At 38.8% G+C, this 18,136-nt stretch overlaps 1 protein-coding gene across 1 annotated transcript in view; it reads left to right on the forward strand.

Moving 5' to 3' along the window:
* LOC113228687 (ATP-binding cassette sub-family A member 3-like) overlaps positions 1 to 17,708 on the forward strand; it is a 60,555-nt gene extending 42,847 nt beyond the window's left edge. The window contains exons 23-30 of the mRNA XM_026462041.1: positions 4,604 to 4,728; positions 6,548 to 6,725; positions 7,077 to 7,238; positions 12,042 to 12,202; positions 12,993 to 13,115; positions 14,416 to 14,581; positions 15,411 to 15,528; positions 16,756 to 17,708. Coding sequence (XP_026317826.1) covers positions 4,604 to 4,728; positions 6,548 to 6,725; positions 7,077 to 7,238; positions 12,042 to 12,202; positions 12,993 to 13,115; positions 14,416 to 14,581; positions 15,411 to 15,528; positions 16,756 to 17,032 — 1,310 coding nt within the window. The 3' untranslated portion in view covers positions 17,033 to 17,708. The remainder of the gene's footprint in view (positions 1 to 4,603; positions 4,729 to 6,547; positions 6,726 to 7,076; positions 7,239 to 12,041; positions 12,203 to 12,992; positions 13,116 to 14,415; positions 14,582 to 15,410; positions 15,529 to 16,755) is intronic.
* Positions 17,709 to 18,136: the final 428 nt, after the last annotated feature.

An 18,136-nucleotide genomic window follows, 5' to 3' on the forward strand; every position in this document is an offset into this window, starting at 1 on the left:
ACACTTGGTTATAAAGGGCGTAAGAAGGACTGCAGGGTTATAAAACACGTGTTTAGTATAATTGACAAGTAAACCCTGGGGCTATTTTAAATTTAGTTTTGCCTTAGTAGGGAATTTGTTAATCTATTGAATTCATTGTCCAATTTCATGTCATTATCTTTAATAAATAACAATTTAAAAGTGAATTTAAAATACATATATTACAATTTAAAATTTAAAAGTCATAATACGAGTAAAAACGATTTTATTAAACAAAGTACTTTAACAACAGTGTGTGCAATTCCACTGCTTTAATTTGTTAAATCTCAAAGTGGCTTTGTACACTTTACCTACTATAATTTCGAGAAATCTGCGTTTCTTGCAAATTACATAAATTGTGAATTTACTAATTTACTGTAAAATGAAGTGTAACGGCGAATGTTGTTTTTTTTTTTGAGTATATTGTATTTGTCCATCGATCGGAGAACATTGGCCTAGACTCAACGCTGCTAGTAGAGACCTGGCTCCCATTGAAGGAACGGCACGGATTTTTAGGAAACGAATAGTAATAGCAAATCCATCACTTTATGATTTTGTACTTGAAATTTTAATTATAATAACAAACACATTCAACATAGGCCCGCACTGGGGAAACCCTGTGTCGCGGGTGCCATGGACACACATATAGACAAGCACAATTTACACCCAAACTCACGAGACAAACAAATGTAGGTCATACAAATATTTCTCCTGGCCCGGGAATCGAAACTGGGACCTCTGCGTGGCAGTCCGGCTTGATAACCGTTCGGCCACAGAGGCAGTTATTATTATTATTATTATAATAGTCGTAGCTACAAAAACAATGCTGCGGTACACTTAGGTATACCGAACTGGCAGCCTCCGGAATGCCTCGGCACCCTTCGGGATGCTACTGCAGGCTTCCGAAGGTTGTTTACCCAAAATCTTCCACTTCTTAAAATAAGTATAGGTCCATTCTTCTTCTTTTTTTATATAATGTCAAGTGACGGGACGAATAAGTCGTGCGCCTTATGATAAGCTACATGCTTGTCCATAACAGTCGCAGTGTCACTAAGAGCTTTAAATCGCAAAGATCTGAGGGGCACTGCCACTGCGCCCGTCACCCTGAGACATAAATTGACAAGTCCCATGTGCCTGTAATTTCACCAGCACCCTTACCCTTCAAAACCGGAAGGCAGTAATGCTGACATTACTGCTTGGCGACAGAAATAGGTGAGGTGGCAGTACTTCCCTGGACGAACTCTTTCACAAGGAAGTAGAACTCCTTGTGAAAGAGTTCGTCCAGGGACCTCTTCTTCAACAAGACTACCAGTTTCAGATATACAACTGGTAATAAACCAGCTTGCAACCTTACGACCGATCTGAAAGGCAAGAGCAAGCAAGAGTAGGGCATGCCTAAGGATCATCATTCAGCCATACGACGCCCACTGCTGGGCATAGGCCTCCCCCAACGATCTCCACGACGATCGGTCCTGCGCTGCCCGCATCCATCGGCTTCCCGCGACCTTTACCAGATCGTTGGCCACCTGGTGGGGGGCCTACCCACTGAGCGTCGTCCGGTGCGCGGTCGCCATTGAAGAACCTTTCCGCCCCAACGGCCATCGGTTCTCCTAGCTATGTGCCCCACCCACTGCCACTTCAGCTGAGAAATTCTTCGAGCTATGTCGGTTACCTTAGTTCTTCTACGGATTTCCTCATTTCTGAGGGTCTACTCTTGATCTCCGTCCGACATCCGTCCGAAACAATTGCAACTGATTCTATCACGTAGGGAAATATCGAGCATCGCTTTCTCCATTGCCCGCTGAGTGACCTTGAGCCTTCTTATGACGCCCATGGCGAGGGACCACGTTTCTGATCCATATGCGATCACTGGCTATACACACTGGTCAAAGATTTTCGTCTTGAGACACTGAGGTAATTTGGAGGCAAAGATTCTTTGTAGTTTCCCGAACGCTGCCCATCCGAGCTGGATTCGACGAGAGATCTCTTTCTGAAAGTTGGACTTACCTAACTGGACTGTCTGCCCCTGATATACGTTACGGCCAACAACTTCGAGTGTAATGCTCCCAATTTTAACTGGAGCGGGTACAACATGGACATTCGACATGATTTTCGTCTTGTCCATGTTCATCTTAAGACCCACTGCCTAAAGACACCGCCGCATAATTGCCATCATACAGTATGGGCTTGCATGTAGGAATGCCGAAGAATCTCTTGCCATGCCATCCCGCCAATGGGCACCAAGGCTTAGTTTATAATGGGGTAAACGACATGTGCAGTGTCGTTTACAGCACATGTCGTTTACCCCATCATAAACCCAAAAGGCTCAGATTATAATGTAATGTATTTATACTGTAAGTAAAATTATCGACAAGTACTTGCCCGATTACATGCCACGTCATGATAATATGATAATCAAACAATATAAAATAGTGATGTATGTACAACAATTTGTCCAATCCCACGATCGGCTGACATCTAAGTACGTGGGCGCGCTATAAGTTTCCGGAATGAATAAGAAACAAATACTATAAATGGTCAGAAATGAATATATTGTTTCTCGAAAACATTTTCTGTTAGCGTTAATGCACTTTTTCATACGAATTTACCAATTTTGAAAACATTTATGCCACTCCTCCTTGACAATCTGTGAAACATATTTTTCATACTCTTCGACAGCCTCTTCAGGTGATGAAAATCTTTGACCGCGTAACAGGTTCTTAATTTTTGGAAATAAATAAAGTTACAAGGTGCCAGGTCGGGACTGTACGCGGGATGGTTCATGACGTCAACGTTGTTCACCTGCAAAAATTCTTTTGTCTGTCTGGCCGTGTGAGGACTAGTATTATCGTGGAGCAAGATGATACGGCGTTTACGGAGTTTGTCAATAACTTCCGACAAACAAATGGTCGTGTCCCAATCATTATTCACGGTACAACGATTCTCCAAAGCAACAGTAGTCACGTGATCAGTTTTATTAAAAAAAGAAGCAATCATCCGCTTAGAGACACTTTGCACGCGCGCTACTTTGGTTGGTTTCGGCTCATCTCGAAAGACCCATACGGTCGATTGCTGCTTTGTTTTGGGATCGTAACTATATTTCGTCACCTGTTACTATGTCCCACACCAAATTTGACGCCCCTTAGTTGAATCTGGTAAACATGGCATTGCACCAAGTGACGCGATCCGTTTTTTGAGCCTCAATCAAATTGTGTGGGATCCAGCACAGCTTTTTCACACCCAAATGTTTGTGTAGTATTGATTATATTTGCTCATGACTCATGCCTATGCCTAAAGATGCCCGAATCTCATGGTATGTCTCATGCCTGTCTGTTTTGATCATACGGCGCACAGCATCTATGTTTTTGTTGTTCACAGCAGTGGACGGACGATCATCACGAAATTCGTGACTGAGATTCACACGACCGCGCTTGATTTCTGCAAACCAGCTACAAATAGGCGTCTTGCATGGTACTTCATCGCCAAAAGCAGTTTGAAGCTGAACGAAGCTCCGCTGAGCTGTTACAATACACTTGAAATCGTAGAAAATCATACTACGAAAATTTCCACGAACTAAATCCATTGTGATGTAGACAACCAATTTCTAAAATGACGCCACAAAGTAAAAACAAGTGACAGTCAGATGAAACAAACTGTATTCTACAGCCAAATAGTTCCATTTTCAAATGTTGTAATTACTTTTTAAATATTGTTTATGTAAGTGGCCAGTTCCAGAAACTTATAGTGCGCCTTATGTATTAATCTAATATTTAGCTGATTTCGTGGCCGAATGGTTACCGTGCCGTGTTGCCACGCGGAGGTCCCAGGTTCGATTGCCGGGTCAGGAGAAATATTTGTATTGCCTACATTTATTTCTCTCGTGAGTTGGGGTGTAATTTGTGGTTATCTATGTGTGTGTCCATGGCACCCGCGACACAGGGTTCCCTAGTGCGGGGATATGTTGAGTGTGCATGAAATTCGTAGAAAATCATACTACGAAAATTTTCACGAGTTGAATGGTTTAAATCCATGGTGATGTAGACAACTAGTTTCTAAAATGACGCTACAATGTAAAAACAAGTGGCATTCAGACGAAACAAACTGTATTCTACAGCCAAAGAGTTCAATTTTCAAATGTTCTAATTACTTTTTAAATATTGTGTATGTAAGTGGCCAGTTCCGGAAACTTATAGTGCGCCCTATGTACCATAAAACTCAAGTCATTTGTACACATTCAGCTTAAGGAAAAATTATAACTGTTCCATCCATCCATTCCATGCGGGTCTCCTCTCATGCAAGGGTTTAGGCCATAGTCCGCTCCGCTGGCCCAATGTGTGTTGGGGACTCACACGTTTTCCGAAGGTTGTGAAACTTAGGAAAAAGATATTTTCCTTCACCGATAAGGTCATGGTTAATATCATATTAAATTCGACACAAAAATTCCAAGAAACTCAGAGGTGCAAGCCCAGATTCGAACTCACGGCCTCTGCTTGAGAGGCGGTAGATCAAACCATTAAACTACAATGACGTCAAACGGGAGAAAATATATTTATTTACATCTACATAATTATAAATTCACTGACAGTACCGGAGCATGCACATTGGAGCTGGGTCTTACCAGGCGTGTTGAGATACGTGATCGTCATGATATTATCTGGTGTCGTCGGGTGGTGCATACTCATGATTGCTGAGTACAGAGTATTGCAGAAGGTAAATGTTAATAAATAAATAGATGTTTGTTTGTGTATTTGTCCCGTATGTGTATCATCATTATTCATTATTTCATGAGCTCTTGTGTCCACGCCCATATACGTTTCTCATCTTATTAGAAGAAACATTTTAAAACATCAAGTGGGTCAGTTGTTTCAACAAACGTGCATAGCAAAAGGTGATTCTTTTGTAGGTGCCCTTCTCCATTACGTGACTTTCTTATGTTTCAACAAAAGATGCAACACAAGACACAACCGTTTTTTTTTCAGTGGCATCGTAACGAATGTTTATAAAAATGTTATTTATGAGGGTGTTATTTACTACGTCTCATGGTCACTTTGGCAAGAGTAGGTACAATAACACAAAACCATACTAAAAACAGTTTACATACATATACTAATAAGTAAAGACATACAATAACAATTAAAAGTAATAACGCGGTAATGCTGCCAGTGTTATGGGGACGTACGAACCGGCTAAGATTTTAAGCGGTCATTTGTCATTCTTATAAGTTAAATAAAAATAACTAAGTTTGACGAATTGCATTATAGATTTTTATTTGACGAAGCCTGTTGCTTTTCTTTTAATAAAATCAAGCGACGGGATGAACAAGTCGTATAGTCACACGTCTGTATATAACAGTTGCAGTGCCACTCAGAGCTACACATCGTAAAGATCAGAAGGGCACCGCCACTGCGCCCATCACCCTGAGACACAAGTTGACAAGTCTCGTGTGCCTGTAATTTCACCCGCACCCTTACCCTTCAAAACCGGAACACAGGCCTACGTTGTAGATATCTAATTGACAAACATTAAAATTAGAACAAATATGCAAAGTAGATAGTATAGTCTACTTTAGCGTCATGCCAACACGGAATTTATCGCAGTATATGCTGCAGTAGATAGTTGTAAAAACACTAGATAGTTGTAGGAAGTTGTACGTCATAATGTTTTAAGTAGCTATAATAATATGTTTATCAGGATTCAGAATTAGAGCTTTCGAAATCGATAGTCGGTGTGGTCTCGAAACACTAGGGAAAAGCGAGACTTTTATGTTAGGCATTTAGGATGTCTTCAAAGTAGACGCTTATATGAGCGATGCAGTGGCCCGCTGTGGCGCTGCAGCCGCGCCACTACCAGTTTTCATATAATATTTAGAAGCGCAGTGCAACTGCGTGACACATGTGCGCTACTTTTGCTGTCACAATTATTAGTGAACTAAAAATTACTGAGGCGCTACTGACGCGCGACTACGGTTCATTTTGCTTGGGTCGATCAGCAGGGACACTAGCTTTGCGTTTGCCACTTTTGCAGTCACAATTAGTGAAGTAAAAATTACTGAAGCGGCACAGTCGCACCACTGTAGCGCTTCCACAAGCGTCGAATTTGAAGGTGCTCTAGTCAAAACATGATATTTTACCTCAAATTGTAAAATAAAAAGATTACAGATCCTCAGAAATTAGGCATCTAAGCATTGACTTACAATTATATGGACGTCGGGTCCGCGCTAAAAAGTGTCCGAACTTATAGGGCGTTAAAATCGTATACTAAAATCGTAGACTAGAGCGTCATTCACGCTTTAGTCTTCGTTTGTTCGACTGACAGCGAAGCAAGCAAAATTAGACAGTACTGCGATGACATTACAATTTAAATTCAACGTTTTAGCTTTTTCATATTCCTTTACATGTCACTACGTTTAAATAGGTTGACTTGGGACATTTTTTCGTGGTTTTTGTATTAGACCCGTCGTCCATTTATTTGTAAGTCAACGCATCTAAGAGACGAATCTCGGAAATCCATTGCTCTCTTTGTTTTGTAGATATTCTATACGAAACGTGTACCACCGCCATTGAATGAGAAGAAGTTAGACGACGACGTCTTGACAGAAATGAGACACGTCGAAGAAATTAACAAAAGGCAAGGGGACCATAGCTTAGTGGTAAACAAAATTACCAAATATTATGGCAATTACCTCGCTGTTAATCAAGTGTCTTTCAGTAAGTATTTACGCGTTCAAGTTATTAAAATAGGGCTGTTAGATTATAAAAATTACAACTACTTTAGGTAATCATTTTTCAGGGCGAACGATTATCGCTTTCTAAACGTCGGGTTGCTGCTGCCCTTGTAGTGATTATGATAACAATAAGGGCGAACCTCCAGGTCGCTTTAGTTCTAAGGATTTGGTCTCAAAATTTGACATCCCTGTGATCAGGTTCCATGTAGTTTTATGTAGAGTCTCCAACATTTGAATGAAAAGAAAAAAATCTTCATAGAATTATCACGAAGCCACGCTATCACGAGTTCCGATTTGTATCAAGCCAAAACGAAGTGACTTTGTTAATTTTCAGCTGTTAGTGAATCGGAATGTTTTGGTTTGCTGGGTATAAATGGCGCAGGCAAGACAACCACATTCAAAATGCTGATGGGTGACGAAATGATATCAAGTGGTGACGCTTACGTCGCTGGGTATTCCGTCAGGACTGAAATGAACAAAGTTTACAGGCATATTGGTGAGAGGTTTATTCAACAATTGAAACCATATCATAATAATCACGTATGAGTAATGCCATGATTGCAATAGCTTGCTTGCTTGGTTGCACAAAAGTAACGTCCCGGCACGACGTGCCATTCCCTGTCCTGTGCTTCTGGGGCACCGCGGGCAACAATTGGCGAGTACCCTATACTGATTTGCAAATACTTTTAACCCGATGGCAAGCGTTATACTGTATCTCATCGATACGATACGAAGAAGAGCAGCTTGCTCCACATAAAGTGGCTAAATAAAGTCTTTATTTCTTACCACAATACAATATCATATCACTTCTTTCGCTCTTCACGCAATTCGTCTTTGGTACGCGCTCCTGCTCCGCTACGACAACCCCAAACGAAATTATATTTCAAGGCGCAAGCGCTTTTTGATCTTCATCTTCAAGATCAAGACTCTACATAATGTTGCATTGGGTAGTTATATAATTATATAGTGTAACGGAAAGGTGCAGTGGAAATTCAAGGTCGTAGAGAGTTACTATCAAATAGTAAATTGGCATTGCTTTTTGTTGAAAATTATGATTAATTAAAATAATTTCAGTTTAAAAAATTACGAAAATTTGTCGATTTCGGTTTAAAATCGTGCTCTAACATCACTTACCTCACTCACTTATTATGAAGTTAGTCGAAAATGGCGGAAAAATTTAATGTCCAATTTGTTTTTATTTAAAAATGGTAGAGTATTTTATAATTAGAAACATTTTTATACAATAAGATTCAATGCCTACAGTTTTGTTTTTGATTAATAAAAATATCTGTCGCTGTCGGTCAGTCTGTCATTGATATCCCGTGTTGTTCTTTCCTTAGACTATTTCTTTATTTTTTCCATCCTCTAAGGTTATTTCACATTTTGTATTCAATAATTTCGGAATAATCATAGTAATGTCATTTTTAAGTAATTCAGAATATTATGAAATAATGCTGTGTGTCGGAGCAGCAGTCGGAAGTTTAGACCAAGCCCGTGAGAGATTTATCGATGGTAGACCAGAAGCTGAACGCGGTCAACTTCCTTCGAGAGTCTGCTTTCGGAATACGGTTTTGAGACTTCAAACTACTGGCACATTCCAGGGAGACCGACCAGAAGGTCGCCCAAGTGTTCGTGATCCTGACATAGAAGAGGAGATCCTTTCGAAAATAATCCGCAGACCAACACTCGCCGAACAGCTGCAACTCTTGGGATTGCAAACCATACGCATACAAAACAAATTAAAAAAAAACTATGTTAGAAGCACGTCTTTCATAAAGTACACTTTTGCGTTTACTTTAAATATTTATTTTTGTCTTTGTGACTCTTTATTTTATTTATGAAAATGTTAACTGTTGACATACTAAAAAGGTATTTTTGTGAGGAGCGACATTATAAAGGGTTAGGATACTTTGATCGTGCGATCGGTTGGTAACGAAAACCTATTTTATAACCCAAATAACCTTCAATTTGTACACTTTGATTACGATATCACCTGCCCAATTGCTGAACGATTTAACGTAACCGATCGCGCGATTCGATTGAACTGAAAAAATTTTCAAATAGTTTCCCAACAGATCACAATATTTTTAAATAATTTTTTTTGTAAATTATTCCAATGCAAAGAAATTGAAACTTCGAAAAATAATGTGTTTTGTTGGGACTCCACTTAAAATATTATTTCAGTTGAATCGAATCGCGCGATTGGTTGCAAAAAATCGTACGGCAATTAAGCAGGTGAAACTGATATCGTGATCAAAGTATACACGTTGAAGGGCATATCCGTTGCCACTACCAACCGACCACGCAATCAAGGTATACAAACACTTATAAAGTATGTAGGTATCTAATAATAGCAGCATTGTTATTAACTAATGAAAATTATAAAATCATAAACAATGAGACATTATTGAGTTAGGTCGATGATACTACTACTAATACTCTTTTGTGAGACTGAAGTTTTGATTGATTTGTTTTCTAGTGAAGTACAAACTTTTTTGTTACAAAACCATAATCAATGGGATAAAAGTAAAATTGTGACAATGACAATGTCAAATTATTGCATCTAACATTGAAAAGAGTGAATTTTAGCACTGTATTTTATAATTCTACTAATTTTAAGTACGAATAAAATAAAATAACTAGTGCTATGTAAATAACGATCTAAAATAATTCCTAGCATCTTTCACAGTTCATGCTGTTAACCATCGAATGTGTCCTGATCTGCGTTTTGCAGTGATTCTATGAAATCGGATAAAAATTTGTCCTTTCAGTGTTTTCAACCGTAAAATGCGCTATAATATTTGTGACATGTGCTCAGAAGTAGAAGTTTCGTAAGTAAATAAATAATAAAATCTATTAAGTCGCGTATTTACGACAATTTCAAAGCAAGTGCTTGTGTGAGATTAGGGATTGGCGCGCTCCATTTTAATATCGATGACGACGAATTATCGTAATTTTTTGAAATGAAATTAATTAGACAAAATATTCAACTAAAATATCAGTGCCAATTTTCTATTTGAAAGTAACTCTCTACGTTCTTGGATTTCCACTGCACACTTCGGTTACACTCGGTGTACCTATATGTATATATTAAGTATCTTTATTTAAGAATATTACCTTTATTTTACACCATATAAATTAACTATCCAATTTTGGCTTATAGTCATTGACTTACAAATAAATGGTCGACGGGTCTAATACAAAAACCATGAAAAAAATGTCCCAAGTCAACCTATTCGAAATTTAAATTGTAATGTCATCGCAGTATTGCGCTGTCAGTAGAACAAATGAAGACTAAAGCGGAGTTTGGCGCTCTGTATACGATTTTAGCGCCTTACAAGTGCGGACACTTTTTAGCGCGGATCCGACGTCCATATAATTGTAAGTCAATGCTTATAGTACAAACATTTTGACGGACTCCGTGGTCGAGTGGATTGCACACCGGATTTCATGGTGTCACCATCTCTGAGGTCCCGGGTTCGATCCCGAGCCGGGTCAGTGTAGAAAACTAACTTTTCTATATTGTCTTGGGTGTTTGTGGTACCGTCGTTATTTTCTATTTCCATAACACAAGTGCATTAGTTACTTTGGGATCAGAGCAACGAATGTGATGTTGTCTAATATTTGTTTATTTATGTTGGTAACAGTAGAGCTCCTTGTGAAAGAGTGCATATTTCGAGTTCAGAGTTCGTATTTCTGTTGCCAAGCAGTAATGTGATCATTATTGCGTTTCGGTTTAGAAAGATAAGGGTGCTGGTGAAATTACAGACACATGGGACTTATCAACTTATGTCTCAGTGTGACGGGCGCAGTGCCAGTGCCCATTGCTATTTAAAGCTCTGAGTGGCACTGCAACTATTATGGATAGGCGTATCGCTTCACCAGGTGCACGACTTGTTCGCCCTGTCACTTGACTCCAATCTGATTGAGATATGTACGCCGAGGTCTACCTCTCACCAAGGGTAACCTATCACAAACTCGAATTTTTTTTCCGAAATAACGTACTCGAACGTATTCGAACGTAACGTATTCGAATTTTCATTACACCGAAAACCGAATTATAACGAAACCGTTGTTCTTTCAGGATATGTTGGATGTTTATCGCAAAGACATGATTACGTTCAGTTAGGTTAGGTTAGTTAATTAGTTTAAAAGAAAAAACATTTTCCTCTCAAAATTACTTTCGAGGTTATGAAAATTGGACCAAACATTATTTCTGGAAAATGTCATTTCGGATACTGATAATGTGGATGGATGCTTGGTGAGGGTTACCCACCAAGCATTTTATTATTATTATACATATTATTATTTTAGGTTACTCACAAAAAGCCCATGCGCGCTAGTTTTTAAAACATTAACCATCAATTTCACTCCTTCATTTCATATGGCAACCCTGCCAACGATCACCACGTCATAGGACCATGGCCCCGGCGGTGCAGCAATGGCGGCGGCGGCGAACGCGGCCAAGCGCTAACGAGTCAAAATTATTTTTTTGCTGTAAATTAGAAAATAAATTCCATTAATTGAGAAAACGATATCCTGAACAACACAAACGTGGTGACGGCAGGCGAACATAAAAACACAATCGAGCCGAGACTGCCCGATCCAATTACTTTTGTAATCGTGAAAATAAACGGGGCAGCAAATTTAACTTTGGCACCGGGCGGTACTGCCCACTATGAGCATATAAGCAACCAGCCAAGTTCCATGCAATTGACTTGACGTGGTAAAATGAAATTGCTTAATTCGTATCATTACGTACACAAAGTTGAACGGGAATGGCATGTCAGGACGATGAGTTTTACTTTCAGGTCAGATGACTATTATACTTAATGATAGACGACAATAGCGTCACTCCCTCTGCACCCTCACCCAGTCAGTTTGACCTAAAAACTGACGTGGCTTTTGAAAACAAAAAAACCATGATCTTGATTAGTTAATATGATTCGTAGATAGCTTAGCAAATCGTTTCTGTAATAATCAGAAAACAGCACGTAATAACATTAAACAATAAACAGAAATCTGTTACATTATGTTTGAAGTGACAACTGGCACCGATATGTATGCCTACTTGTACCATCTTTCGTAAACCATATTTGAAGCAAATAAAAGAATATCATTCATTCATTTAACTGAAAGACTCCACACATCAAAAATACAACACCATAATTAATAGCATTCCAGAGGTACGTAAGTAGGTATTATCCTTCTCTGTATTATGTATTATGTAGTTTAGGTAAGTATACCCTCCGATCTCTGATATGTTATAAAGCACTAATTATCAGCTCAATTTAACCAGGTTATTGTCCACAATTCGATGCTGTGTTCGACGAGATGACTGGCCGGGAGACTATGAAGTTTTTCTCGATGCTCCGAGGCTTGCAGCCTACCAGTGCGTCTAAACAGACTGTCATGCTGGCCAAGGCACTTGGATTCACCAAGTATCTTGATAAGACGGTGGTATGTTGCTTTAACGTTGTCACAAACATTATCGCAATTACAGTAGTTACCCTAAGTCCTAAGTGCCATATTCCTTTATAAATATATATAAATGACTTATTTGAATTATATAACAATAGCGCGCGGCTAGCCGTCCGCGACTAGCTGGGCGGTATCGCGGCCCGTGTTTCAAACGCGCGACGTGACAAAGGAGGGGGAAATTTCCCTCCTGCGTGCGGCCTGTTCGGTTACGCCGCCCGCTGGTCGCTAACTTCAAAGGCGCGGCGCGAGAGCGCACCCGGCCTGGCTCTCGATACATACCCGAGTACGCGCCTTCACGCGCGTTGGCACGAAGCCGCCCGGGCTTATCCGTTTCGCGAGCTCGCCTATACAATCGGCGCGTTTGACATCACAGGCCGCGGGAATGCACCTTTAGTAGAAAATGCGTGTAAGACAGGAACAAACCTATAGAATTATACGCGAATGACAAGTGAAAACGCATTGGCATTTTATAAGCATGTACAAAACAAATGTAAATATGGCCCGGTCGTATTGGCCTGGTCTTGTTAAGTTTTATTAGAAGTGCAATGTCACCACACTTATCTACACGGAATGGCATTAAGCTGGCGAGAAAAACCAGGTTTCGTGTTATCCGGAGAATTCTCACAATCTCGGGAATTCCTTCAGCTACAGTACCGTATCTAGTTTGCACATTACACAATTGATATAAAGCTTATATCAATTGTGTAAAAATTGTACAATTTCGTTGCAAAAAAATGACTTCCATTCCTACCTTTATGTTTTTGTGCAGTCGGAACATTATTGCGGCGGCACCAAGCGGAAACTGAGTACGGCAGTAGCGTTGCTCGGTCAAACGCGACTTCTGTTTGTCGACGAGCCCACCACCGGCATGGATCCTGCAGCTAGTCGAAAGGTAAATAGCACAGATGAAATAAATACTAGGTAAATATTATAAATGCAATCGGAGTCACACAAAAAAATATCGAACCTCTATTTCAGTTACTTGATAGTAACAGAAAATAATTCTTTGGATATAAGTTTGAAAACTATGAATCCGCTAGTTAAGTTTAAATCATAGTCAATGTACCCCACGGTGAATAACTACATCGTACACAAAGCGTGGCCGACTATGGCATAAATCCCTCCCAAGAGAATCGTCCTGTGTCAAATATTGAGCAGTACAATAGGTTGAAGCTGGTGATGAGGGTGATACCATAGTATAGTAAGACAAGTAATATAACTCCATACAAACGTAGCAGCGCGACTTTTGGACGCCTCTCGCGCAATGTGTACGGACGCATGCATTCGCATGAGCTCGCGTTGCACAACGCGGGTCGTCGCATGCGACGTTCATTAAAGATTAAAGCGTTCGCTCGGTGTTTAAAAAATGACATCCAATCGATACCTCTAATGAGTAACAGTAGAGCTGAGACGGGCGCAGTGGCAGTACCACGAAGTGAAGTTATTTGAAGCTCTTGAGTGGCACTGCAACTGTTATGGACAAGCGTGTAGCGTATCATCAGGCGCACGACTTGTTCGTCCTGTCACTAATTATAATAAAAAAAATAATAAAAAAATTACTACGCCAACTTTATATTGGTCAGTTTCTGTTATTTTTGTAAACAGCCATATTTATTTACTAAAATTATCGTCCACAAAATTTATGAAAAAAAAACCATAAACAGAACAAGTCCAAAAATTAAGTTGGCGTAGTTCATTGGAGGTGTCGAAATAGTAGAGACGTGTTTATTGTTGTGTTTCATCATCATACTCGTATAATCGAGACATCCGCGATGCTGGTTTAAAATATATCAGTACGCAAGTACTGCATTTAACAAAGATTATTTCAGTACATCACAACCATATTATGATGAACATCTTATTTTTTTCAGATTATGTTTACAACCTGTATGTACAACTTAAATAATACGTGACAACCCTACGCTGCGAGGTTAATGTAGGCATTTAAGCGCCGATCAGGCGGGAGTAGCACTATTCGTTTTATTCTGCTATGGTGATACTTAAGGACTTTGGAATAGAGGCACTATTAACTATTCACTTTTGTTAATGTCTCGCGTTATGAATACGAATGAATTCTTCAACATGGCGATAAGAGCTAAATTTGGCAGCCATTTTTATATAAGCTATGTCCGAACGAAATTATTTTGAGTTATATTTAGCATGCATAAGATTCTGTATATCTATCTGTATAGGTTTGGACAGCAATTCAAGGAGCTCGAAGTGCTGGCCGTGGAATAATCCTGACGTCACATAGTATGGAAGAGTGTGAAGCTCTTTGCTCACGACTGACAGTCATGGTCGACGGAGGTTTCCAATGCTTGGGCACTCCGCAACATCTCAAGACAAAGTTTTCTCAAGGTCCTATTTACGTTTTTAATACTTCGCAATGACTTTCATACTCACTATACATCTGAAGTCGTCGTTTTTAAGGGAATGGAGTTAGTAAACCTTTGTCTGTGCATCTGTGTGACTTTCTCTGTCGTATCGTAGCTCCCAAACGAATGGCAGTCCATCTCAAAGTCGCTTTTGGGGCTAATTTAATTGGGATGATTCTTTGCTATGTTTAATGAACATCTCTATTCAGCTGTTTAAAGATCGTCATTTGTTTTCCCAGTCAGTGTAGGGATGTAAGGCATACAATGAATATTTATGTTACTTCCACTTATCCCATTGATTTGGAATTTGGTATCGTCGAGGACATAATTTGGTATTCTATGAAAAGCCGATAACATTAAAATATTATGATAACGTTCTCATGCCGCAACCTGGACAGTCTGCAACTACTACCGTTAGTCCTCAACCACTTAAAGTACACCTGTCGTGTTTGGGCTCATTAAATTGGCCTCGAATAACTTTTTGGAGTACACTGTTTTGTATCGGGTTTCTTTTAAATTTTAATTTAAGTGTTATGTTTCTTTGTGTTTCGAAACCATAATTAAGAACCGCGTCAGTTACCCCATTTACTGGTAAAAATCATCAACTGGCAAAAAATATTACAATTTGCAAGAATGAGATGGTAACACTATATAAAAATATTATTGTCAATTCACAGTTAAAGATTCCTTATGGTCTGTTTTGAAGTACCAATGACTTGATACCAGCTTATTTGGCGCAAGAATAAACTTACCCTTAAATTTAACAGTGGATTGACACGTTTTATTAATTACAAATTGACATTGTCTTCCAGGTTTCATTTTAACAATAAAATTAAAAGCAGACGATGAATCTGATGAAGCGTTGAGAGAGGAACATACAAACGCAATGAAGAATTACATCAGCAAAAACTTCAAAGATTCAAAACTCATGTAAGTGAAATTAGACCTTGTACGTGTTTATTCTAATAAAGATAAACCAATTTAAAAAAATGAATTTCCCAAGCAAAACCTTGGGTAATTTGACTATTTTGAAAGGCATTAAGGCAAGGCAAAGGGTATGTGGATGAGATGAAAGGGTAGTGGAATCGACAGCGAACGACAACTATGGTATATTGGAAATGAAACTATTTTCTCAGGTCACAGCTTACTGTGAGACATGCAAAGTGCCCGAAATGTCGGTTTCTTTGAAAAAACAAATATACGCGTACTGTATTGCAAAAAAGTAGTTTGATTTCCAATGCACATCAGTTGCCAAAGCCTAAGAACTCCATAACTTTGATGTACGTTGGACTGAGTGACCTTTAAGCTGGTAAAAAGTTCTGTTTGATAGACTAACTGAATGTTGATTCACGATTTGTTTACAGCTTTATTTATCTCTTACAACCTAATCGCATATTATGTTTATTAGTATGATATAGCTTTGCGTTAATTTTGGTTAATGGTGTCATAGTATAATAAAACAAAAACGCAAGTGACAAAATATTTTTTGAGATATCTTAAAAAAACCATAAATGCTGAAACAAATAATATATCAGCTACGCATCATTAGGGTAGATTCCGATAAGTCGAAAACGTTAACTAATTTTAACTGCTTATAAAAGAGAATTTTGTGCTCTATTTTTTGCTATTTAAAATGGATATTTGACCATTTGTCACATAGTCGCGATTTAGATAGTGGACGGCAAGCGCAGCAGCGCGGCTTATACATTGTGTACATGTGTACGGGACGGGCGCACACATTCCTTTGACATGTGTGATGAAACATAACTAATAAACAACAGACGATCGATATCGTATTCTTTGTCGATCGACATGAGTAATCAGACGAAATCGAGTAAGTAATTGTGTAAGAAGCAGACGATGATCAACACTTGTCGATCGTCAAAAAATCGAGCATAGATTTGCTAGACACCTTTATATATCAAGAAAAGAGAGAGAATTTTGAAGAGAACCTCGGTGATAAGTGAAACGAACACTTAGGTGGCCCAGCAGTTTGCACTGAGGATACTGATGAGGAGGTCCGGGGTTCGATTCCCAGTAAGACAGATTAAAAAAAAAATGTTGTTTATAAATTTGATTCTGGCCTGGATGTTCTGGGTAGTGCCCCAGAGTGAATTCCGCTGGTCTGGTGATTCTTTAGCTAATTTATATTTTCAGGGAGGAATATCAAGGTCTAATCACGTACTATCTGCCGGAAACCGGAATTCCTTGGTCGCACATGTTCGGCATCATGGAGTACGCCAAACGAGAATTGTACGTTGAGGACTACAGCATCTCACAGACCACACTGCAGCAAATCTTCCTGCAATTCACTAAGTATCGTCAACCAGACAGCGGTAATATAGGCAAAGTAACTATCAAAGGCGCTGATACGGCCGACAGCAGAACAAAGAAATTTTATAAGAAGATATTTGCTTTTAGGGAAAATAAGTGAGCAATGTTCTTGTTTGTGACACATTATTTGTAAACAGGTAGTCGAAATTGAAAAAGCTTGTGACTATTAATTTAGACTCGTATCGTGAGCGTCAATCTGAAATTAACCTTACGCTGAGAAGACTTTGGGCCATTAGGCCCAACATACATATTAATATAGCTTACACGATGTTCTGGAATGAATTTAATGTAACGAAAGCGATATAACAATTTCTATTTTTATATATATTATTTATTTCACTTTGCGTTGTTCCTTTCATTAATAAGGGAGCCACCACACTTACTACGCGGGATCGTCTTGAGTCGGTCAAATAAGGCTTGTATGTATGTTGTATAATAAGAGCGAAACGTTCTACGTCTTCATTGCTGGTACATGGATATGTCTTTTTTTTAACCGGCTCGAGCCGCTTTCACGCAACTATGTGTGGTGACGCCATTAATTATACTAGTTTTTATTTAGATAGTGCGTGGCTCTTCGGTTAACTTTTGTACAAATTTTCTTGTTCTTATTCTCGGATATAAAATCAAGTTAAGCTATTTAATAGAATTTGTTTTTGTACGTACGTACGTATGTAGGTTGTTGTAATATACTCCCGGACACGTAATTCGAGCCACCTCGTATTTTTGTCGTAAAGGGCTAGAATACAAAAATAGTGTTATGGTCGAAGAAAAAGTTTTCCCCGGTTTTGAAAATATAAATTCCCAACAAGGAGTTGATGGAAAAGACGTTTAGTATACTAATTTCCAAATTGCATAATAGTTTTTGATCATTCAAACATTGTTTTAGCTTAGGACACTTAATACTGAAAATGCGTGGTGGCTCGAATTATGTGTCCGGAAGTGTATTTGTGTACTTTAGTGCAGTTTTAAACAAGACCGAGTACAATCCACGAGAAATTTTTTGTGATTAACAATTGAGTACCTATTAGTTTATATACAAGCCATCTTACGATTTTGTGATTGTAAAAATAATAAGAGATATATTTCTTTTGGAAGAATACGATTTTTATTTAAAAACCTCTTACGTACAATCCTTGTAATGCACATTTATCAGATTAATATACTCCGTCCAACTATTGATAACTTTTGACAGCACGAATTCTAA

Source organism: Hyposmocoma kahamanoa, unplaced genomic scaffold (genome assembly GCF_003589595.1).
Source record: "Hyposmocoma kahamanoa isolate Upper Pololo Valley unplaced genomic scaffold, ASM358959v1 236, whole genome shotgun sequence".
Taxonomy (NCBI): domain Eukaryota; kingdom Metazoa; phylum Arthropoda; class Insecta; order Lepidoptera; family Cosmopterigidae; genus Hyposmocoma; species Hyposmocoma kahamanoa.